Below are 25,912 nucleotides of genomic sequence, written 5' to 3' on the forward strand. Positions count from 1 at the left end.
AAACTTTTGAACGGTAGTGTATACGAAGGAAGAGAAGCATGCTACGACACTGACATGCAACTCTTTATGGGCTCCCGAGCGGTTCGAATCGTGGTTCGAATCCAGGCTGTATCACAACCGGCCGTGATTGGGAGTCCCACAGGGCGGCGCACAATTGGAACAGCGTCGTCTGGGTTTGGCCGGTGTAGGCCGTCATTGTAAATAAGAATTTGTTCCTAACTGACTTGCCTAGATAAATAAAGGTTAAGTTTAATATCAAAAGTAAGAAGCCATTGTTCATAGGGAAAATATAAGCAGGCTATTATATTAAGGCAAACACAGCATTACAGTTGGAACCTAATTAGCATATTTAAAGAACTGGTTTCGATTTTATAAATAGGCCTACAATATTAACAATTGGCATGGGAAACATGTTTATTTCTTTACTTACCTACACACACACACACACCTTTTTTTTTTGCACTATTGGTTAGAGCCTGTAAGTAAGCATTTCACTGTAAGGTCTACACCTGTTGTATTCGGCGCACGTGACAAATAAACTTTGATTTGATTTACATTGCCAAAGCAAGTGAAATAGATAAACAAAAGACACATTTTAAATGTTATATTATGGCTATGTACAGTGTTATAATGATGTGCAAATAGTTATAGTACAAAAGGGAAAACAAATAAACATAAATATGGGTTGCATTTACAATAATGTTTGTTCTTCTCTCTCTCGCTCTCTCCTCAGCAGCAGGCGTACGTGCACGCAAGGAGTGTGAGAATGGTTCTGAAGTGTGAATTCGGGGTGTAGGCTATGATAGAAAGCCTTTCCTGGACGATTTTACTTATCATCTTTTCATTTTTTTTATCGCCCAAAAGCCAGCAATTAGCCCTTCCGGCTAATGGAAACCCTGGTGTGTGCGTGTGTAGGCGAACTGCCTCTCCCCCTCGAAAGCATGGTCTAGTAATCTACTAACATTACAAGCGTGATTCAGAGAAGACCTTTTCTGTACTAGTTAAGGAGACTATAGTTATCACGTTTCACATTGGATTTATTAACTACAAAAAGGTAAGACATGTTTTTATTTTAATTCTGGTGCTGCTCTGCAAAAAAAAGGAATGATCGAACTGGTTTAGAACTTTATTTTGCTGGTCAGAACGACTGGAAAATAATTTAGGTTCTAACCCTTCTGGCAAACTCTAAACACACATATACATGCACACACAGACATCCTCACACACACATATGCATGCACCCTCTCTCTCTTTCTCTCACACAAACATGCACGTGCACACACACACTAGCAGTGTCTTGATAGCAGGACTCTGCATTACTGGGGGGCGCCATTCTCCCTGCAGGAGGGGTGTGTCTGAAAACGGAGGGAGGGATGTGTGAGAGGGAGGGGCAGTGGGTTCATTCTCATTCACAATGTATGTGTCTGAAATATTAATGATGGTAAAAGCCACAGTAGGAGAAATGAAGTTGGGAGTGAACTGATGTGTCATCTTCGGTTGGATTGGTCCCTTATTGAGTGATCTGGCTTGAAGGGAACCTCTCTCTATCTTTCCATCTTTAAGTGTGTCTCCCACTCTGTCACTATGTGTGTGTGTTCCTTTCTCTCTTTCCTTTACAAGTCTCTGATATCTGCTGCAACATTTGAAAAATCAAATTATGGGCATAGACTTTTTAAACTCAGAGATGCTGCTGTGTTGCCTCTTCCTTCCCCTGTGTTTTCCATGACATGGATGCATGTTGTATGTACTTCAGTAAACAGACCAACAGCAGGTGTGTTTGTGTACAAACCTTATGTCAGATGAGAAATATCTAAATATTTTGCCTAAATAGACTGTTTGCATGTTAATCCTTCTCTTTAAAGCGCCACCTGAATATATTGAGTGGGTGTGGAGTCGTGATTTCTCACGACCAGCATCATTACCACTGCTCTGAGTGTGTGTGTGTCTGTCATGGTAGAATGCTTATAGAGAGGACTGAGGAGTCCCAGTGGTATTGAAGCACATTTGATTAATTCATATGACAGTGATGAGAAGGGGATAGAGAGAGTGACTGTGCCCCAGTCTGAGGTGGGCTCCATGGGGCAACAAAGACATACAATGCCCCCTCAGGGCCACATTATCCAGGCCTCTCCACAGGCCTCCAGGGTCCCAGAGTGTGTGTGAAATGACACCCTATTTACTATATAATGCACAACTTTTTTTTTTTTACCAGGGCCCTGATCCAAAATAGTGCACTATATAAGGAATAGGGAACCATTTCAGACGCAGCTCCAGTCTGGTGTCTGGGCACGTCCACAGACAACCATCTGCTCTGCAACCCTCTCCTCCGCTCGTCCTCTTCCTCCTTCTCTCCATCCTTCACTGCGACAGTCAGTCAGGCCGAGGGATAACTCACATCATTCATCACACACTCGGGGAAGCCTCGCTCGCTCGGCATGAGGACAGACCAGAACCCCTTATTAGGTTTCTCAAATCAGTCACAACGACTTGTGGTAATGTCTAAATGATGAGGTTTCTGGGCTGATGAATGAAGTACATAATATTATAATATCATAATACTTCTGGAGAGGCAACACAGATGGCGAGAAACCTGTGGGTGCCTGTTCCCCATCCGTCACTGACAGAGGCGGCAGTATTCATCTGGCTGAGAGACAGACTGGGCTTAACTACACCATGAAGGGAGAAATATGACATGCCTGATAGGCCTTCGCCTCATAGATACAGCAAAACACAACAGAACTTGAAACTATAACAACAGCACTCATTAATCTATTACTGAGACAAAGATATGTTGTTGAGTGGGTGCCCAATTATAACAGCTAGCTAACTATGCTAGCTAGTCAGTATGTGGTCGATGTTTACAGCAAGTGAAACATCTCTCAGTGGGTTCTTAATGAAATGGAAGTGGACAGTGTGCAGTAAACGAGGTAGCAGGTGTGAAGGCCTCATAACCTTAGTTGGTTCTGATGATTCATACTGACCTCCTAATGACCGGTACCCAGTGTGTTTCAGACAGGCCCAGAGGGCCTTCAGCCTGAGGGTCTGGGCTGAATCACTCATCGCAATGGGATTTTCTTTGCCCTTTAGTTGGTCAGTATGAACACTGTCAAGCCACCAATTACAGCTGTGGACTTGTATTCTTGCTATTAATACAGCAGAGATATTTGTTTCGGCTTAACTGATATTGATCCACAGAGGCAATTTCAAACATCTAGTGTCTCTTTAAGCCAAGACACTGGAAAAGGCTATAGAATGATTGAGTACAACTGTCCCTTTGAACAGTGACACACCACAAGACCTTAAAAGTTCAAACTGCCTACAGTCCTCTGCATCCATTCAATGTGAGCACAGCATCTAAATCAGAACAGGTCTGCGGTAAAGGAAGGACCCATCAATGAAGTAGCTACTAGTACACATCACTTCACCCCATCAGGGCTGATGATAAAGGTGTTATTTATAGAGTAAAAACTGCTTTTCTTTATCTCCTCCTCTCCTTCTGGTGCTCCACTAGGGACTCTCTACTCTCACAGTGGAGGAAGGCCTAATTTAAATATTGATGAAGTGCTTAAATAAGTCATCTGGATGTGGCCCCTTGTCTGTCTCTCTCTCTCAACAATTCTGCCACTTAATAACCAGTTATTGTGCTGTTAGTATATATGCACTACTGTAAGATATGATACACGTTGATGTTTTAGCATTTTAAGTCATACTGCATTTAAGCTTTTCATTTCCCTGGTCTACAGTATACTACAATTCCCAGGGTGCATTTCATCTCCCATGGCGCAATGCTCCGCCATAAGCCTCTCTGAGGTATAATAACGTTAGCCTGCAGTTAACTTAGTTGACTAGCAAGTTAACATGAAGCTTACGTCATGAGTTCATTTCGCATTACTTTGGGTTGTAATCATACGTTTATGCAAGTAAACGACAGCTGTGATGGAAACAGGAAGTTTTGGTTCACGCTATGATATGATGTGTGTGGTCCTCCCACTACAACTCAGGAAACCATTCAGTTTATAAGGCTACGGATAAATACATTATGAACTTCACAGGGTGGTGAAACTGCATGGTGATCTTGATGCTCCTTTCCTACAAATAAAAATATTATCCATAATAATCTCATCATGTAGACTAGCCTACCCATTTGCAATCGGTTGAGCGCACATGCCAAGACCATATAACGCAACAGTTTGTGACAAAACTATTGGTAGAGTTGAAAATGCATGAATATATGCATGAGAATCTGTCACCAATTGGATGGAAACCTAGCTATTGTCACCAATCAAATGCATTACACTAAACATAAAAAACTAAAGATAAATAACTGTGTATGATGCTGGTTAGTTAGCATGCTATCTAGCGCAACTACTATATCTGAAATAATAGTATTTGCAACAACAGCAAACTTGTTAGCGACTGTCTTAAAAAACAGTCCAAACAACGTGTAACGCTAGGCCTGTAAGAACAACATTCATTATGACATTTACAGGCAAATCACTACGGAATCCTAGTTTATCATGATTGAAGCCTGCAATATCTTTGATGGTAACATAGCAATGCTAGCTGCATCTGAAATAAAGTCTTCAAAAATCCAAATACAGCCTATGTAACTTCCCAAGGAACCATCCATCCAACAACACCGTAGGCCTATTGGAACTAATAAAAAGTATGACGTTTACAAGTAATTCACTACAAAAATATAAGCTATTTGGAAAGCACGCAATGGCTGCCTGAGCTGCAACCGCAACTTGGAAAAGTGATGGTGGGAGCAGTGTTGCCAACCAATTTTCAGGGTAAGTTGCTAGAGGCAGGTTAATTTGTTGCTAAATGACGTTGTGATGTCATTGCGTGATAACGTAAAACTGCGTCGTTACGTAGAATACACAACAACGTTACTCAAATTGACTGGCCATCTCTGCAGAAAATATGATTTGACATTTGTTCAGGTACAGACTCCCACTCTTTTATGTACTTCTGTCTGTACAATTGTGATTGAGACATGTTGATTGATGTTGTAAGTTCTGTTCAAGATCAAACATTCGTGACCAGTTGCTAAAAAGTTGCTAAATCTAGCAACAAAATTGCTAAATTGGCATCACTGGGTGGGAGTGGTTTTGTCAAACTGAATCATGGGAGTTTGAGCCTTGAACAACAAAAATATTGGAGCAAGCTGACTATAAACATCATTCTATAGGTTTTTGTGCGTCCATTCAAAATATTTACAGATGATATTAGACGAAGACAACCTGAGCAACAGAAAACTATATAGAAAACAGGCTATATAGATAGCAAAAAACGACTGTTCATAATTCATCTTATTGGTAATCTCAGGGATCATCACTTTGCTCAGGGATCACTTTGCTCATCACTAAACAGTCAATAGACATGAAATCATAAAATTACCCTAAAACTGTGTAGGACACTACTAAATACTTCATAATAACAACACACATGTTAAAAGTGGCGGATTTGCCCTTTAAATGCTGTGGTATTTGAAACAGGCTCTGGCTGGGTCTCAGGAGCAGACAGAGGGACACCAGAAAGAGGAGTCACAGTCTCTAGGGGACACTGTCTTGATGATCGCAACAAAAGGACATACACTAACTCAATTAGCAGAGACATCAAGTACATTTTTTAATTGCCTCAAGGACATGATGGAAATTCTACTTATCACTACCTCACAAGAATGTAGCCTAACATTCTGCCTTAGCTAGTCAGGTGATAGTAATGTATGTTAGGTGTTGTGACACAAACTAACAAATCAAGGTGTTGAAACAGTGTGTGTAGTTTGGACAGGTATGTGTTGATGCATTCCCTACTTTTAAACTGAGGCATTTGAAAAATTATGCTGCTACATGCTCAAACACAAACTAGATATTAGTGCAAGTGAAACATTTTGAATAAAATGTTCAATATGTTATTTGGAAGAAACACCCAAACCAACATCAAACATCACGAATTAAAGCAGATTTTGAATTGTGTAATGTCCGACCAGTCTGAACAATGCTAGGGTAATGAAATCCATCCATCAAAGCCCTGTTAGTCCAGATTGCCTATCATCACTGTGACAAGCCCTTTCAAATCAAATCAAATTGTATTTGTCACATGCACCGAATACAACAGGTGTAGACCTTACCATGAAATGCCTACTTACAAGCCATTAACCAACAATGCAGTTCAAGAAATAGAGTTAAGAAAATATTTACTAAATAAACTAAAGTAAAAAATAAACTAAAAAGTAACACAATGAAATAATGAAGCCATATTGACAGTTACACACATAATCCAGCAATAAAAACAGGCTTTGGTACAAAATACTTACCACAGAGCAATGTGGTGAGAGGATCAAGTACACCGAGTAAATAATAAGTAGACATAAATCAATAGAGCTGAACCATCTTTAATCATGACTGACAGCATGGTACAAATCGTACAAATCTCAAAAGCTACAGCACATTTCACTACACTCTGAAGTAAAGCATTGCCCCGGCTATCCGCATCAATACATCAAGATAAGCAACAGACATTTCACTCAGAATATATCTCACAACACAAAGACGTTTAAATATCATTTAAAGACCTCGGACCACAAGCCCAACCTTTTTTCAAACATGCCTGATATCTCATCTCAGACCTTTCAAAAACCATCATTATGTCTTAACCATTATATAGGTCTCAACAGTCAACCCAGTATGTATGCGTTGTTGACTAGACTAACACACTTCCATTACATGATAATGCCGAATGGGATTTTACACTGGCTGATCAGCAGCAGCTCTACAGACCTGTCTGGTCTGTCCACTGACAGTCAGGTTCATCTATTTCAACAGGGGACAGGGGGATACCTAGTCAGTTGTACAACTGAATGCCTTCAACTGGTTAGTTCTTATTGTTTTATTTCACTGCAGAGCCCCCAGTCCTCCACTCCCGACCGTCGCTGGAGACTCTGGACTGCCTTAGATAGCTCTTTTGTCCCACCCCCCACACAAGCGGAGACCTCATCTGACTTAACTGGTGCCTCCAGAGATACAACCTCTCTCATCGTCATTCAATGCCTAGGTTTATCTCCACTGTACTCACATTCTACCATACCCTTGTCTGTGTGTTATGCTCTGAATCTATTCTACCACGCCCAGAAATCGGCTCCTTTTATTCTCTGTTCCCAACGCACAAGACGACCAGTTCTTATAGCCTTTAGCCGTACCCTTATCCTACTCCTCCTCTGGTCCTCTGGTGATGTAGAGGTTAACCCAGGCCCTGTAGCCCCCAGTACACCTATTCTCCAAGCGCTCTAATTTGTTGACTTCTGTAACCGTAAAAGCCTTGGTTTATGTATGTTAACATCAGAAGCCTCCTCTCTAAGTTTGTTTTATTCACTGCTTTAGCATACTCCGCCAACCCTGATATCCTAGCTGTCTATGAATCCTGGCTTAGGAACATTTTCAGTCAAGATAGAACTGCCAAAGGGGGCGGAGTTGCAATCTACTGCAGAGAGAGCCTGCAGAGTTCTGTCATACTATCCAGGTCTGTGCCTAAACAGCTCGAGCTTCGTCTTTTAAAAATCCACCTTTCCAGAAATAAGTCTCTCACTGTTTCCGCTTGTTATAGACCCCCTTCAGCCCCCAGCTGTGCCCTGGACACCATATGTGAATTGATTGCCCCCCATCTATCTTCAGAGTTCGTACTGTTAGGTGACTTAAACTGGAATATGCTTAACACCCCGGCCATCCTACAATCTAAACTAGATGCCCTCAATCTCACACAAATTATCAAGGAACCTACCAAGTACAACCCTAAATCCGTAAACATGGACACCCTCAAAGATATCATCCTGACCAACTTGCCCTCTAAATACACCTCTGCTGTCTTCAACCAGGATCTCAACGATCACTGTCTCATTGCCTGCGTCCGTAATGGGTTCGCGGTCAAACGACCACCCCTCATCACTGTCAAACGCTTCCTAAAACACTTCAGCGAGCAGGCCTTTCTAATTGACCTGGCCCAGGTATCCTGGAAGGATATTGACCTCATCCCGTCAGTAGAGGATGCCTGGTTGTTCTTTAAACGTGCATTCCTCACCCTCTTAAATAAGCATGCCACATTCAAAAGATGTAGAACTAAGAACAGATATAACCCTTGGTTCACTCCAGACTTGACTGCCCTTGACCAGCACAAAAACATCCTGAGGCGTACTGCATTAGCATGGAATAGTCCCCGCGATATGCAACTTTTCAGGGAAGTCAGGAACCAATATACACAGTCACTTATGAAAGCAAAAGGCTAGCTTTTTCAAACAGAAATTTGCATCCTGTAGCACTAATTCCAAAAAGTTTTGGGACACTGTAAAGTTCATGGAGAATAAGAGCACCTCATCCCAGCTGCCCACTGCACTGAGGCTAGGAAATACTGTCACCACCGATAAATCTACGATAATCGAGAATTTCAGTAAGCATTTTTCTACGGCTGGCCATGCTTTCAACCTGGCTACCCCTACCCCAGCCAACAGCTCTAAACCCCCCATAGCAACTTGCCCAAGCGGACCGTAGATGGTCACCAGAGGCTCTGGACTGCCGACCGTCGCTGGAGGCTCTGGACTGCCGATCGTCGCTGGAGGCTCTGGACTGCCGATCGTCGCTGGAGACTCCGGGCTGCAGACCGTCGCTGGAGACTCCGGGCTGCCGACCGTCACTGGAGACTCCGGACCGGGGACCGTCGCTGCAGGCTCCGGACCGGGGACCGTCGCTGCAGGCTCCGGACCGGGGACCGTCGCTGCAGGCTCCGGACCGGGGACCGTCGCTGCAGGCTCCGGACCGGGGACCGTCGCTGCAGGCTTCGGACCGGGGACCGTCCCTGGAGGCTTCGTACGTGGAGCCGGAACAGGTCTGACCAGGCTGGAGAGATGCACTGGAAACCGGTTGCGCGGAGCTGGCACAGGACATACTGGGCCGTGGAGGTGCACTGGAGGTCTGAAGCATATTGCTGGCACAACCCGTCCTGGCTGGATGCTCACTTTAGCCCGGCAAGTGCGGGGCGCTGGCACAGGACGAACTGGGCTGTGAAGGCGCACTGGCAACACAGTGCGTAGAGCTGGCGCAGGATATACTGGGCCGTGGAGGCACACTGGAGGTCTGGAGCATAGGGCTGGCACAACCCGTCCTGGCTGGATGCTCACTTTAGCCCGGCAAGTGCAGGGTGTCGGCACAGGACGAACTGGGCTGTGAAGGTGCACTGGCGACACAGTACGTAGAGCTGGCACAGGATATACTGGGCCGTGGAGGCGCACTGGAGGTCTGGAGCGTAGGGCTGGCACAACCCGTCCTGGCTGGATGCTCACTTTAGCCCGGCAAGTGCGGGGCGCTGGCACAGGACGAACTGGGCTGTGAAGGCGCACTGGCGACACAGTGCATAGAGCTGGCGCAGGATATCCTGGAACGAGGAGGCGTACTGGAGACCAGGAGCGCTGAGCCGGCACAATCCGTCCTGGCTGAATGCCCACTCTAGCACGGCAAATGCGGGGTGCAGGCACAGAGCGCACCGGGCTATGAATGTGCACTGGAGATACAGTGCGCATCACCGCATAACACGGTGCCCGACAGGTCACATGCTCCCCACGGTAAGCACGGGGAGTTGGCTCAGGTCTCAACCCTGACTCTGCCAATTTCCTCGTGTGCCCCCCCCACCCACAAATTGTTTTTTGTTGAGCTGCCTCTCGGGCTTCCGTTGTTGCTGTGCTAATTCCTCGTAGCGTCGCCGTTCCTCCTTTGCTGCCTCTATCTCCTCGCTTGGACGGCGATACTCCCCAATCTGCGTCCAGTGCCCTTTGCCGTCCAGGATTTCCTCCCATGTCCAACTATCCTGGCCACGCTGCCTGGTTCGTTTTAGGTGGGAGGTTCTGTAACGCACGTCGTTAGAGGGAGAAGTGGACCAAGGCGCAGCGTGGTAAGTGTTCATGATCATTTATTTCACAACACACTCAAACAAAATAACAAAAGGCGAAAAAACTAAAGCGCACAGTTCTGTCAGGCACAGAATGCTAAACAGAAAATAACCTCCCACAAACACAGGTGGAAAACAGGCTGCCTAAGTATGATTCCCAATCAGAGACAACGATAGACAGCTACCTCTGATTGGGAACCACACTTGGCCCAAAAACAAAGAAACAGAAAACATATACTTCCCCACCCGAGTCACACCGTGACCTAACCAAACATAGAGAATAATAGAGAATAATAAGGATCTCTACGGTCAAGGCGTGACACCCATGGTGTTTATACTTGTACTATATTTTGTGTAGATGAAGTGGTACTTTCAGGCGTTGCTGAAGGTACCACGTTGCTCCCAAGGATGAACCAGACTTGTGGAGGTTTACAATTGTTTTTCTGAGGTCTTGGCAGATTCCTTTTGATTTTCCCATGATGTCAAGCAAAGAGGCACTGAGTTTGAAGGTAGGCCTTGAAATACATCCACAGGTACACCTCCAATTGACTCAAATTATGTCAATTAGCCTATCAGAAGCTTCTAAAGCCATGACATCATTTTCCAAGCTATTTAAAGGCACAGTCAACTTAGTGTATGTAAACTTCTGACCCACTGATATTGTGATACAGTGAAATAATCTGTCTGTAAACAATCGTTGGAAAAATTACTTGTGTCATGCACAAAGTAGATGTCCTAACTGACTTGCCAAAACTATAGTTTGTTAACAAGAAATTTGTGGAGTGGTTGAAAAATGAGTTTTAATGACTCCAACCTAAGTATATGTAAACTTCAGACTTGAACTGTATGTTTGGCAGCATGAGTGAAGGAGGCTTTGTTGTGAAATAGGAAGCCAATTCTAGATTTAATTTTCAATTGGTTATGCTTAATGTGAGTCTGGAAGGAGAGTTTACAGTCTAACCAGACACGAAGGTATTTGTAGTTGTCCACATATTCTAAGTCCAAAGTAGTGATGGTAGTCAGATGGGCGGGTGCAGGCAGCAATCGGTTGAAGAGCATGCATTTAGTTTTACTAGCATTTAAGAGCAGTTGGAGGCCAGAGAAGGAGTGTTGTATGGCATTGAAGCACGTTTGGAGGTTTGTTAACACAGTGTCCAAAGAAGGGCCAGATGTATACAGAATGGTGTCGTCTGCATAGAGGTGGATCAGAGAATCACCAGCAGCAAGAGCGACATCATTGATGTATACAGAGAAAAGAGTCGGCCCGAGAATTGAACCCTGTGGCACCCCCATAGAGGCTGCCAGAGGTCCGGACTACAGGCCCTCCGATTTGACACACTGAACTCTGTCTGAAAAGTAGTTGGTGAACCAGGCGAGGCATTCATTTGAGAAACCAAGGCTGTTGAGTCTGCCGATAAGAATGCTGTGATTGACAGAGTCGAAAGCCTTGGCCAGGTCGATGAATACAGCTGCACAGTACTGTCTTTTATCGATGGCAGTGACCAGATAACTGGTCACCATAGCAACACCCACCCGTAGCACGCGCTCCAGCAGATATATTTCACTGGTCATCCCCAAAGCCAACACTTCCTTTGGCTGCCTTTCCTTCCAGTTCTCTGCTGCCAATGACTGGAACGAATTGCAAAAATCACTGAAGCTGGAGTCTTATATCTCCCACACTAACTTTAAGCATCCGCTGTCAGAGCAGCTTACCGATCACTGCACCTGTACACAGCCAATCTGTAAATAGCCCACCCAACTACCTCATCCCCAAATTGTTATATATATTTTTTGCTCTATTGCACCCCAATATCTCTACTTGCACATCATCATCTGCACATCTATCACTCCAGTGTTAATGCTAAATTGTAATTATTTCGCCACTATGGCCTATTTATTGCCTTATCTCCCTAATCTTACTACATCTGCACACACTGTTCATAGAGTTTTCTATTGTGTTATTGACTGTACGTTTGTTTATCCCATGTGTAACTCTATGTTGTTGTTTTTGTCACACTGCTGTGCTTTATCTTGGCCAGGTCGCAGTTGTAAATGAGAACTTGTTCTCAACTGGCCTACCTGGTTAAATTGAGGTGAAAAAATACATAAATGAAACCTGAAATGTGTCTCCCGCATTTAACCCAACCCCTCTGAATCAATCGGGTGCCGGGGGCTGCCTTAATCGACATCCACAGAGTCCAGGGAACAGTGGGTTCCCCGGGCGCAGAACGACAGATTTTTACCTTGTCAACTTGGGGATTCAATCCAGCAACCTTTTGGTTGGGGCGCAGAACGACAGATTTTTACCTTGTCAACTTGGGGATTCAATCCAGCAACCTTTTGGTTCTTGGCCCACCCCTCTAACATCTAGGCTACCTGCACTCACTTGTGTGGAGGAGACAGATAGAATGATTCAAACATGAAATCCCTGTGGAGAAATATCCATCTGTCTCTTATGATTTTGATTGAATATAAAGGCCAACTTAGCTTATTTTGACTTCAACATCTTCGGCTGAGGGAATAAATTGGCACAGCTTGCAATCACTTAACACAAGGGGTGGCAAGTACCCTAGTGGTTAGAGCATTGGACTAGTAACCGAAAGGTTGCAAGATCGAATCCCTGAGCTGACAAGGTACAAATCTGTCGTTCTGCCCCTGAACAAGGCAGTTAACCCACTGTTCCTAGGCTGTCATTGAAAATAAGAAATTGTTCTTAACTGACTTGCCTAGTTAAATAAAGGTTAAAAAAACAAGGCTAAGTGGACTCTGTGCCCTCCTCCTTAAGATGCAGAGTGCTTTACAATCAAATGTTTTTTTGTTTTTTTTACAAAATCCGGTCCCATAACATGGCTGAAGAGTAAGGAATTATTTAGGAAGTTGCCTGATGAAATCATTATGCAGGCACAAAGTATAATAATCTCATTTGTATCCTGCAGTGTGAAAATCTTGAAAAACAAACTTCTTTCATTAAAGCCCCTTGATACATTTAAAGCTAATCTGGGTTTAATTGTGTGAGAGCTTGAGAAAGTTATTCTGCGCCACACTTGGTGCCTGGTTTCACAGTCTCACTCAGCTCCCAGGAGCCCTTTGTCAAACTAAAAATCAATTTGTTAAGCCTCTAATCAACAGCCCTAAAGAGATGTGAATTAGCAATCTACCCAAAACACAACCCCCAAACACTGTGTGGATGTGCCTTGAATAAACAAACACTGCTAGTCTGCTACCACAGAGGGATTTTACAAGGGATACTCCATGAACAATATGGTTACTATACACAAATCTACAGAACCAGTCAAAAGTTTGGACACACCTACTCATTCAAAAGGTTTTTCTTAATTTTTGTACTATTTTATACATTGTAGAATAATAGTGAAGACATCAACACTTTGAAATAATACATACAGTATGGAATCATGTAATAACCAAAAAAGTGTTAAACAAATCAAAATATATTTTATGTGAGATTCTTCAAAGTAGCCACCATTTACCTTGATGACAGCTTTGCACACTCTTGATATTCTCTCAACCAGCTTCATGAGGTAGCCACCTGGAATGCATTTCAATTAACAGGGGTGCCTTATTAAAAGTTAATTTGTGGAATTTCTTTCCTTCTTAATGCGTTTGGGCCAATCAGTTTTGTGATGACAAGGTAGGGGTGGTATACAGACGATGGTAAAAGACCAAGCCCTATTTGGTAAAAGACCAAGTCGATATTATGGCAAGAACAGCTCAAATAAGCAAAGAGAAACAACAGTCCATCATTACATTGAGACATGAAGGTCAGTCAATCCGGAAAATTTCAAGAACTTTTAACCTGTTAGGGCTAGGGGGCAGTATTGACACGGCTGGATAAAAAACGTACCCGATTTAATCTGGTTACTACTCCTGCCCAGTAACTAGAATATGCATATAATTATTGGCTTTGGATAGAAAACACCCTAAAGTTTCTAAAACTGTTTGAATGGTGTCTGTGAGTATAACAGAACTCATACTCTGACAATTTCTTCCCCTTCTTGATTATCTCTATCCATTACAAAGGATCTCTGCTGTTACGTGACACTTCCTACGGCTCCCATGGGCTCTCAGAAGGCGTCAAAAAGCTGAATCGTGGCTTTGCAGGCTCTGGCTGAAAAAAAGTAGCACGTTTGGGTAGTGGCTGGTTACAGTACTGTGAGACTCAGGCGCGTGCCCGCGTCGCCCGAATGCTTTGTTTTCTTTCCTCTGTTTACCTAAACGCAGATTCCCGGTCGGAATATTATCGCTTTTTTACGAGAAAAATGGCATAAAAATGGATTTTAAACAGCGGTTGACATGCTTCGAAGTACGGTAATGGAATATTTAGAATTTTTTTGTCACGAATTGCGCCATGCTCGTGACCCTTATTTACACTTCGGATAGTGTCTTGAACGCACGAACAAAACGCCGCTATTTGGATATAACGATGGATTATTTTGGACCAAACCAACATTTGTTATTGAAGTAGCAGTCCTGGGAGTGCATTCTGACGAAGAACATCAAAGGTAATCAAACTTTTGTAATAGTAAATCGGAGTTTGGTCAGGGCTAAACTTGGTCGGTGTCTAAATGGCTAGCGTGATGGCTGGGCTATCTACTCAGAATATTGCAAAATGTGCTTTCACCGAAAAGCTATTTTAAAATCGGACACCTCGATTGCACAAAGGAGTTCTGTATCTATAATTCTTAAAATAATTGTTATGTTTTTTGTGAACGTTTATCGTGAGTAATTTAGTAAATTCACCGGAGGTTTGCGGGGGGTATGCTAGTTCTGAACGTCACATGCTAATGTAAAAAGCTGGTTTTTGATATAAATATGAACTTGATTGAACAAAACATGCATGTATTGTATAACATAATGTCCTAGGTGTGTCATCTGATGAAGATCATCAAAGGTTAGTGCTGCATTTAGCTGTGGTTTTGTTTTTTGTGACATTATATGCTAGCTTGAAAAATGGGTGTCTGATTATTTATGGCTGGGTACTCTGCTGACATAATCTAATGTTTTGCTTTCGCTGTAAAGCCTTTTTGAAATCGGACAGTGTGGTTAGATTAACGAGAGTCTTGTCTTTAAAATGCTGTAAAATAGTCATATGTTTGAAAAATTGAAGTTTTCGGATTTTAGAGGAATTTGTATTTCGCGCCACGCCCATCATTGGATATTGGAGCAGGTGTTCCGCTAGCGGAACGTCTAGATGTAAGAGGTTAACCAGCATGGCTACCACAGCATTCTGCAGCGATATGCCATCCCATCTGGTTTGTGCTTAGTGGAATTATCATTTGTTTTTCCACAGGACAATGACCTCCACAATCACCCGACCTCAACCCAATTGAGATGGTTTAGGAAGAGTTGGACCGCAGAGTGAAGGAAACAAGTGCTCAGCATATGTGGGAACTCTTCAAGACTGTTGGAAAATCATTCCAGGTGAAGCTGGTTAAGGGAATGCCAAGAATGTGCAAAGCGGTCATCAAGGCAAAGGTGGCTACTTTGAAGAATCTAAAATATATTTTCATTTATTTAACACATTTTTGGTTACTACATGATTCCATATGTGTTATTTCATAGATTTGATGTCTTCACTATTATTCTACAATGTAGAAAATAGTAAAACTTTTGACTCGTACTGTATGTCCGTCCAATACCTAATTGTAGGCCTAATATTTGTCTTTGGCTGACATGTCAATTTAAAGATAACCAGAGGTTTGTTGGATAAAGCTATTCCTCACAAACATATGACCGTTTGTGCTGTTTGTGACATAATTCTGTTAACAAACTTTGCATCTGCACTGTTATTCAAGTAAATGTGTTTTTGCAAAAATCTACAGTGGGAATTATTGTGCATAGAGTTGTATGGTTTGTTTGACTTGGCAATCATTGGTTATTGTTTGACACACATTTTAAAGTGAAAAATCTCAGCAAAAAGTGAAGAGTCTCAGTATCATTCTGTTAACATGGAATTACTCCAGGTATTTGGAAAGCCATTACAATACTTTTAACACAGGATGTAATATATCACAGACATTGAGGCGAGTGTAGCCTGATGAAATTCATCATTATCTCTGTCTCAAACCTGTATGTACAACGCATTCGGAAAGTATTCAGACTCCTTGACTAGTTCCACATTTTGTTACATGACAGCCTTATTCTAAAATGGATGAGATTGATGAGGGAGGGAAAAACAATCTACACCCAGTACCCCATAACGACAAAGCAAAAACTAGGTTTTATAAATGTTTGCAAATGTATATTAAAAAAACTAAAACAGAAATATCACATTTACATAAGTATTCAGACCCTTTACTCAGTACTTTGTTGAAGCACATTTGGCAGTGATTACAGCGTTGTCTTCTTGGGTATAACGCTACAAGCTTGGCACACCTGTATTTGGGGAGTTTCTCCCATTCTCCTCTGCAGATCCTCTCAAGCTCTGTCAGGTTGAATGGGGAGCCTCGATGCACAGTTATTCTCAGGTATCTCTACAGATATTCGTGTTCAAGTCCGGGCTCTGGCTGGGACACTCGAGGACATTCAGCGACTTGTCCCGAAGCCACTCCTGCATTCTCTTGGCTGTGTGCTTAGGGTCATTGTCCTGTTGGAAGGTGAACCTTTGCCCCAGTCTGAGGTCCTGAGCGCTCTGGAGCAGGTTTTCATCAAGAATATCTCTGTACTTTGCTACGTTCATCTTTCCCTCGATCCTGACTAGTATCCCAGTCCCTGCCGCTGAAAAACATCACCACAGCATGATGCTGCCACCACCGTGCTTCACCGTAGGGATGGTGGCAGGTTTCCTCCAGACGTGAGGCTTGGCATTCAGGCCAAATAGTTCAATCTTGGTTTCATCAGACCAGAGAATGTTGTTTCTCATGGTCTGAGAGTCCTTTAGGTGCCTTTTGGCAAACTCCAAGCGGGCTGTCATGTGCCTTTTACTGAGTGGCTTCCGTCTGGCCACTCTACCATAAATGCCTGATTGGTGGAGTGCTGCAGAGATGGTTGTCTTTCTGGAAGGTTCTCTTCCACAGAGGAACTCTGGAGCTCTGTCAGAGTGACCATCAGGTTCTTGGTCACCTCCCTGACCAAGGCCCTTCTCCCCCGACTGCTCAGTTTGGCCCGATGGACAGTTCTAGGAAGAGTCTTGGTGGTTCCAAACTTCTTCTGTTTATGAATGATGGAGGCCACTGTGTTCTTGGGGACCTTCAATGCTGCAGACATTTTTTGGTACCCTTCCCCAGATCTGTGGCTCGAAACAACCCTGTCTCGGAGCTCCACGGACAATTCCTTCGACCTCATGGCTTGGTTTTTGCTCTGACATGCAATGTCAACTGTGGGACCTTATAATGACAGGTGAGTGCCTTTCCAAATCATGTCCAATCAATTGAATTTACCACAGGTGGACTCCAATAAAGTTGTAGAAACATCTCAAGGATGATCAACGGAAACAGGATGCAACTGAGCTCAATTTCGACTGTCATAGCAAAGGGTCTGAATACATTTCTAAAAACCTGTTTTCGCTTTGTCATTATGAGGTGTTGTGTGTAGATTGATGAGGAAAATGTGTTATTTAATCCATTTTAGAATATGGCTGTAACGTAACAAAATTTAGAAAAAAGTGAAGGGGTCTGAATACTTCCATCGTGTATTGTACACACAGTAGGAACAGCAAGAGCACAGGCAAGCTGCAGTCAGCCATTCAGTCAGTCAAAGCCAGTTAAAGTAGGTCTAGTGTGATCAGATCCTGCTCCACCCTACTTTGTGGTATTCACACACAATGCTGCCAAACACATGAAATTGCACAGCGTTCTTCCACAATAGAGCTCACCAGCTTGTAGTCCAAATCCGGAAATTAGTTACCTCTGGTTCGTTCAGTCATTCCAATAGGGTAAATTAATTGGGAAAGCATGGTGTTTTGGGATAAACGCCGAAAATAAGGTCTGAGGTTAACACAGCCTTAGGAGATCATTTCATTCTAGGAGACATTATCAGTCAGTTAACATGATCTTTATGAATTATGAGGCCTTTATGTGCTTGTGCTTGTTTTGATGACATAAATTCTTAAAAATTCACAAAACGTGATGTTAGCTGATGGAAGATTATCTCATAGAACAAAACATGTAAAATCTCCTAAACCTGTGTTTAACACATAACTTATTGTCGGATTTATCCAAACACCCTCCAAAAACCCCATTAATTTCCCCATAGGCTTTGGCCAACAAGCCATGGCTGTGACGTGGTGGGGTTGGACCCAGGTGCAGAGAAGAGACCAGACGAGGAATCTGTGACTCAGGATCATGAATGGTCCTATATAGCGTGGAGTGATCTTCCGCAAATCCACCCTTAAGGGAAGATCACGGGTGGACAGCCACACCCGTTGACCCGGTCGGAGGAGCCGAAGAGGCCTTCGGTGCCGGTTTGCCTGGTGTTGGTGTCAGGCAGACGAGGGGAGCAAGGAGGATCGCGCTCTGATCCATGTGCAGAGACCTCATCGAATGAATGCCTCGGCTGATGGCACCCCGCTTCGCCCTCTTGTTCAGGAAACAGGGGGGGGGGACACACACACACACTCAAATGGCGACAGTCCAATGGACGAGTTCGGCAGTGTGTTGTGAGCATACTCAGCCCAGATGAGGCACTTGCTACAGTTGCTGGCCTGGTTGGAGACGAAACAGCGGAGGAACTTCTCCAGCTCCTGGTTGGCCTGCTCCGTTTGCTCATTCGACTGTGGGTGGAACCCCGAGGAGGGACTTACCAACACCCCCAAAAGGGAGAAGGCTTTACAATACCGTGCGACGAACTGGGGCCCACGATCTGAGACCATGTCCAGGGGAAGTCCGTGTAGTCGAAAGACATGGGTAATCATGAGATTAGCGGTCTCCTTTGCTGAGGGAAACTTAGGTAAGGCAATGAAATGGGCTGCCTTGGAAAACCGATTGACGGCCACCAGGATCGAGGTAAGCCCTTGGGATGGGGGTAAGCCTGTGATAAAGTCTACGGACAGGTGGGACCAGGGCTGGCTGGAGATTGGCAGAGGTTGGAGAAACCCAACCGGTCGCTGTTGTGAGGACTTGCTCTGGGCCCAGGTGGAGCAGGCCGTAACGAAGGATCTCACATCCTCAATCCTGTTGGGTAACCAGAATTTCCACCTCAGGAACTCCACTGTCCGATTAACCCCAGACCCCTAATTTAGAGGAGTGTCCCCATTGTAGTACTTGGGAACGGGCTGATCACGGAACATAAAATCTGTTAGTGCTTGTCAGACCGTGGTCTCAATACTCCTTATTACAGGGGCCACAATGCGGAAGCTGGGGATGATGAGCTCGTAGTCCCTCTCCTTGTTAGAGACATCGTGTTGGCGGGACAAGGCGTCTGCTTTCTGATTCTTGGATCCCGGGCGATAGGCTAGTGTGAAGTTGAACCTGTTAAAGAACAGAGCCCACCTAACCTGGTGAGCGTTTAACCTCTTGGCTTCTTGAATGGAGAACAAGTTCTTATGGTCCGTCCAAATCACGAAAGGATGAGGTGCCCCCTCCAACCAGTGTCTCCACCCCTTAAGGGTCCACTTAACTGCCAAGAGCCCCCGGTTGCCTACATCGTAGTTGTGTTCCGCTGGCGAGAACCGCTTGGAGAGAAAGGCACATGGGTGCAGTTTCTTGTCCCCCTTGTTCCGCTGTGAAAGGACCACCCCTGCCCCGGTGTCTGAGGCATCCACCTCTACCACAAAGGGACGGGTAGGATCAGGATGGACGAGGATGGGTCCGGAGGTGAAACATCCCTTGAGCTTCCCGAATGCCCTGTTGGCTTTGGGGTCCAGCAAAAACGTTTCAGGGACTGGCGGTTTAGGGCCGTGAGAGGCGCTGCCACCGCACCAAAGTTGCGTATATAAAAAGCCTGTAAAAATTGGCAAACCCGAGGAACCGCTGGACATGTTTGAGTGAGGTGGGACGGGGCCAGTCGATGACTGCTCTCACCTTTATGGGGTCCATTTGGATGCCGGCGGTAAAGATAATGTGGCCCGGGAAAGAAACTTGGGATACATGGAACTCACATGGAAGGGTTAGTCCTTATGCTCGGTTCAGTCAAAACCCAGACAGCATGTTATTCACATGCTTAGAAAATCATTACAAGAGCCTTAATTGTGTAATGCATTAAATACTTATGTGACATGGAACATATAATGCAATTCAAATTTCAGTGTAAAACAGACTATAAAGTATAGTTGAATCTAATATAAATTTATGGCAAATCCAAATGACTTTAAACAGTGAACAAGTCAAAATATTTAGAAAATATAGCCTATAATGAATGACAGCTGTAATTGAGACATCTATCTTGATGATTGATGTGTACAGTATGTGTCCAGTGTGTGAAAGTGTGATACAGTTACAGTATTATGCTGTCACAATGACAGAGCCCTGGGTTAATTTGCTATGGTTGTTATTGAGGTTCCAACACAGTCAACTCAGTCAAACATGTTCTGGGTGTTCTTTTGTTCCATGTCCTCATGCTCACCCATGTTGGAACCCCTGACTGACTGTCCCTAACACTAAACATCTGAGTGTGTAACTCACTAACAACAACCCAACACATTCACGCTTGCTGCACTAATGCACACACACACAAAGACACATACTTTACGTGTGTGCACACGCATCACACAAACACACACACACACACACACACACACACACACACACACACACACACACACACACACACACACACACACACACACACACACACACAAATCTCTCTAAGGAGAACAATGATGATCATTCTTTCCTTTTCAATAAGCTCCGACCTATCCTATTGGAAAATAAGTCCTCATATTTTCCGTATCATGGCAGAACAAATGGCCACAGTTCAGAGAACTATTCAGAGGTCGTTAGAGGGGCAGACAACGATAATGTCCACTCACTGTGTCAGGTTTGGACCCAGAATCAATAGGAGACTACTCAGACAACCACCTGCATCCCAACAGGCCAGCTAGACACTGAACAGATATGAAAATAAAGAGGGGATTTCAGGGAAAGTTCTTTATAGCTTGTGTTGTAGAACTTGAGCCTTTTTAGCAAATCAGAGTGATGCTCTATGGCCCTCTAGTGGCCATCAGGGGAAGTTGTACCCTATATCTCTCTGGTTGTACATCACAGAGCAAAATGAGATCAGCAACAGGGACTACAACAAGGAGTGAAATGTGATTCTGAACTGATTATTGGAAAAACACCATTATCCTCTCTGATACGTAAATGCAGTGTGTGTGATTATTTCACACAGACAGATGACTCAGCATACAAAAAGTCAACAACAATATTTGATAGAATAACATTGATTGATATTTGGCCATTCAGTTACTTTTTGTAGGAAGGACCCAGAGTTTACATTTTATTTTCAGGTGGAATATTGTTTCATATGGATAACAAAGAAAGAGGAATTAAAAGGGACGTGTGATTGTGTGAGTGTGTTTCAAGTTTCATGTTTTATTAGTCATATTTACAGGATACACATGGTATACACCGTCCAACGAAATGCTTATTGCAGGTTCCTTCTCGACAATGCAATAACAATAAGAAATAAGAAAATATAATAATACAAACATAAAGTAAATGGCTCAGTAGAATAGAATAAACCTTTTAGCATAAGAATAACACACAATTTAGAGTCCAATATTTACACGTGTTTTGGGGAAGGGGGGATTGGAGGGTAGTGTTTAAATTGTGCAGTGTAATAATAAGAGTCTGATTGCAGCAGTTGTGATGTGTGTGTGTGTAGCATGCATGTACATATACAGTGCATTTCAGAAAGTATTCAAACCCCTTGACTTTTTCCACATTTTGTTAAGTTATAGCCTTATTCTAAAATGTATTAAATACAAATTTTCCCTCATCAATCTACACACAATACCACCTAACTACAAAGTGAAAACAGGTTTGTAGACATTTTTGCAAATTTAATACAAATAAAAAACAGAAACACCTTATTTACATAAGTATTCATACCCTTTTCTATGAAACTCAAAATTGAGCTCAGGTGCATCTTGTTTCCATTGATCATCCTTGAGATGTTTCTACAACTTTATTGGAGTCCACCTGTGGTAGATTCAATTGATTGGACATGATTTGGAAAGGCACACACCTGTCTATATAAGGTCCCACAATTGACATTGCATGTCAGAGCAAAAACCAAGCCATGAGGTTGAAGGAATTGTCCGTAGAGCTCTGAGACAGAATAGTGTCGAGGCACAGATCTGGGAAAGGGCACCAAAAAATGTCTGCAGTATTGAAGAACACAGTGGCCTCCAACATTCTTAAATGGAAGAAGTTTGGAACCACCAAGCCTCTTCCCGGCCAAAGTGAGCAATCAGGGGAGAAGGGCCTTGGTCAGGGAGGTGACCAAGAACCCGATGGTCACTCTGACAGCTCCAGAGTTCTTCTGTGGAGATGGGAGAACCTTCCAGAAGGACCACCATCTCTGCAGCACTCCACCAATCAGGCTTTTATGGTAGAGTGGCCAGAGGGACGCCACTCCTCAGTAAATGGCACATGACAGCCCGCTTGGAGTTTGCCAAAAGGCACCTAAAGACTCTCAGACCATGAAAAACAACATTCTCTGGTCTGATGAAACCAAGATTAAACTCTTTGGCCTGAATGCCAAGCGACACCTTTGGAGGAAACCTGGCACCATCCCTACGGTAAAGCATGGTGGTGGCAGCATCATGCTGTGGTGATGTTTTTCAGCGGCAGGGACTGGGAGACTAGTCAGGATCGGAAAAGATGAACGCCGCAAAGTACAGAGATCCTTGATGAAAACGTGGTCCAGGGCGCTCAGAACCAGACTGGGGCGAAGGTTCACCTTCCAACAGGACAACGACCCAAAGCACACAGCCAAGATAACGCAGGAGTGGCTTCGGGACAAGTCTCTGAACGTCCTTGAGTGGCCCAGCCAGAGCCCGGACTTCAACCCGATCGAACATCTCTGGAGACACCTGAAAATAGCTGTGCAGCAACGCTCCCCTTCCAACCTGACAGAGCTTGAGAGGATCTGCAGAGAAGAATGGGAGAAACTCCCCAAATACAGGTGTGCCAAGCTTGTACTGTCATACACAAGAAGACTCGAGGCTGTAATCGCTGCCAATGGTGCTTCAACAAGGGAGGCTTCAACAAAGAAGGCTCTGAATACTTATGTAAATGTCATATTTCAGCATTGAATTTTTAATACATTTGCAAAAATGTAAAAAAAACTGTTTTAGCTTTGTCATTATCGGGTATTGTGTTTTGATTGATGAAGAAAAAAATATGTAATACATTTTAGAATAAGGCTGTAATGTAACAAAATATGGAAAAAGTCAAGGGGTCTGAATACTTTCCGAATGCACTCTATGTGTGTGTGTGGGTGGTGGGGTGGAGGTTGGTTCTTCTATCCATGTGGGGACCTAAAATCCCCAAAAGTCCCCTCAAGGATAGTAAAACAAGAAAAATCCTCCCTTGTGGGGACTTTTCCCCAGGACAAAAGCTATTTTAAGCTTAGGTGATTCGGTTTAGGATTAGGGTTAGAATTAGGGTTAGGGTAATGGGTTAGTCGTTAGGTTTAAGTTTAAGTTTAGGAGTTAGGTTTAGGGTTTGGGTTTGGGTTAAGGTTAGGGAAAATAAGATTTTGAATGGAAATAAATGTTATGTCCCCAAGAGGATAGAAGAACAAAACGTGTGGGTGTGTGTGCACTGAACTATGGGTACCCTACCTGAGAGGCTGCGAGGTCTTCCTTCGGCCAGGTCAGAGATGGCCCCTGCAGTGACAGTCTTCTTCATGCGTGAGCCTGTGGCTGCTGCCCCCAGGGCAGGCTTAGCCAGTGTGTCATCACTACTGGCCCTCTTCAGCTAGAACAATACACACATACATACACACTCAGTCAGGATTTAGGAAACCACAGATTACCTTACCAATTGGAAAACATCCTCAATCTACTAGTATTAAATTGAAAAGCACTCTCTGGCAAATAATCATGTTGTCAGTGCAGCCCTTTTTGGTTCCAGGTAGAACCCTTTTGGGTTCAATGTAAAACCCTCTGTGGAAAGGGGACAGCTGAAGAACCCTTTTAGGTTCTAGATAGCACTTTTTTTCCTAAGAGTGTGTATGCTTTGTGACACCCCGCCGAGGTCAGTGTCTGTAGGTGATGCAGAGGTAGGCTAATTCAAACATTTATTTCAGTCATCCAAATGGAGAGAGATGCTCTTAGAAAAATGTAAGGGGTGGTATCTTCCCCTATCTCCCTCCCACCTGTCCCACTCCCAACCTCCCAACATTCATCAAGGAGATGTTGGGTGTTCAGTGGGGCCCCTGTCATCTACTGTGTCTGGCACCACTCACCCTGCTAAGGCGCAGGTCTGTGGCCAGGGTGTTGGAGGATCTGGAGGTTTTGATGCCTGTAGCTGTGGTGGAGGTGGTGGTAGAGGGGGCGAGGGAGGCTTGCTTGGCCCTCTCCTGGAGCCCTGGCTTGGGCAGCACTGCCTTGGCCATGCCCCCTTTCAGCATGACTCTGTCTGCTATACCTGCTGCCTACGATGGACAGGAGAGAGAGAGATAACAGGGTGTAAATATTATTATGAATACATGGGTATGACACAAATGCTTCAGTCATTGTGACCTCTGCTGGTTGAAATTATGAAGTAGAACTGAATCACGATTAGCCTATATATTCAATACGGGTTTACATTATTTAGCTTATTTCAATAAAAATAAGTGAAACATGGCCCGCAGTATTAGATAAAGTATTCCAGATTCACAGCAAAATAGGCTACCCTTTGGGTGGCCTTCTGTACAGGAAAAGATGACTAAATCTTGTCAAGCAGATAATGGGTACATTTGGTACAGTTGTAAAGTGAAAGGGAGACGACTGTAGGCCTATATGTCTGAGAGAAGGGAGAGTATAGAGTGTGTGAAGGGGTGGTTAGCGGATATGGTGCTGCCACTGATGGCATTTCAGCCTGTGCCAAGACATACAAGACATAAGCCAACAGTAGTCTGAGCAGAGTGAGAGGACAGCTGAGGTAGTGAGACTGTCAACTCCCGCTAGTCAGGACACATCCTGTTACAGAGCTGAGAAAACACAGCCTCCAGTCCAATCAGATCTCCTCCACACCACTGGGACTGGAAACCAAATATAACACAACACACTCAGACCACACTACTGAGGTGGTTTGAAGACACTTAACTAGGGGAAGATGAAGATTGTAATTTAACCGGCAGTGGCTTGGCATCAATAACCAATGCACATGTCTGTTAGATAAATATTCTGAATAGCCTACACATAATGAAAGATGATGTAGGCTAGTCTGTGTCCAGCAGACAGGTGGTGCTCTTAGCTTGGAGAGCCACTGACTGCTTTCTCCACTCTTTACTGTAATGAGCTTTACTACAGCTCCCTGTGGAACTCATTCATTTATTTGAAGCAAGGTGGGGAGGTGAGGTCTGAGGGAAGGGTATCCAAATCATTACTGACTGACACACACACACACACACACACACACACACACACACACACACACACACACACACACACACACACACACACACACACACACACACACACACACACACACACACACACACACATATACACACACACACACACAAAGAAACACAGAGTGAGAGTGACTCATTTCTACCAGCATGTCACCTGTGCAACTAGAGGCGAAAAAACTCTAACTCAACTTTACTACACACACAGAAATGCATACAATGCTCTCCCTCACCCTCCATTTGGCAAATCTGACCATAACTCTATCCTCCTGATTTTTGCTTACAAGCAAAAACACAAACAGGAAGTACCAGTGTCGCGACGAATACGGAAGTGGTCCGATGAAGCGGATGTTAAGGTACAGGACTGTTTCGCTAGCACAGGCTGGAATATGTTCTGGGATTCATCTGATGGCATTAAGGAAATTATCATATCAGTCATCGGCTTCAATAATAA

At 43.9% G+C, this 25,912-nt stretch overlaps 1 protein-coding gene across 3 annotated transcripts in view; it reads right to left on the reverse strand.

Annotated features, from left to right (window-relative positions):
* Nucleotides 1-25,912, reverse strand: part of LOC106567978 (cytospin-B-like) — a 175,485-nt gene that overhangs the window by 95,030 nt on the left and 54,543 nt on the right. For all 3 annotated transcript variants that reach the window (XM_014137916.2, XM_014137915.2, XM_045693566.1), the window contains exons 2-3: nucleotides 24,307-24,495; nucleotides 23,681-23,816 (exon numbers count right to left, since the gene is read on the reverse strand). In XM_014137916.2, coding sequence (XP_013993391.1) covers nucleotides 23,681-23,816; nucleotides 24,307-24,471 — 301 coding nt within the window. In that variant the 5' untranslated portion in view covers nucleotides 24,472-24,495. The remainder of the gene's footprint in view (nucleotides 1-23,680; nucleotides 23,817-24,306; nucleotides 24,496-25,912) is intronic.

This window comes from Salmo salar, chromosome ssa13, assembly GCF_905237065.1.
Source record: "Salmo salar chromosome ssa13, Ssal_v3.1, whole genome shotgun sequence".
Taxonomy (NCBI): Eukaryota; Metazoa; Chordata; class Actinopteri; order Salmoniformes; family Salmonidae; genus Salmo; species Salmo salar.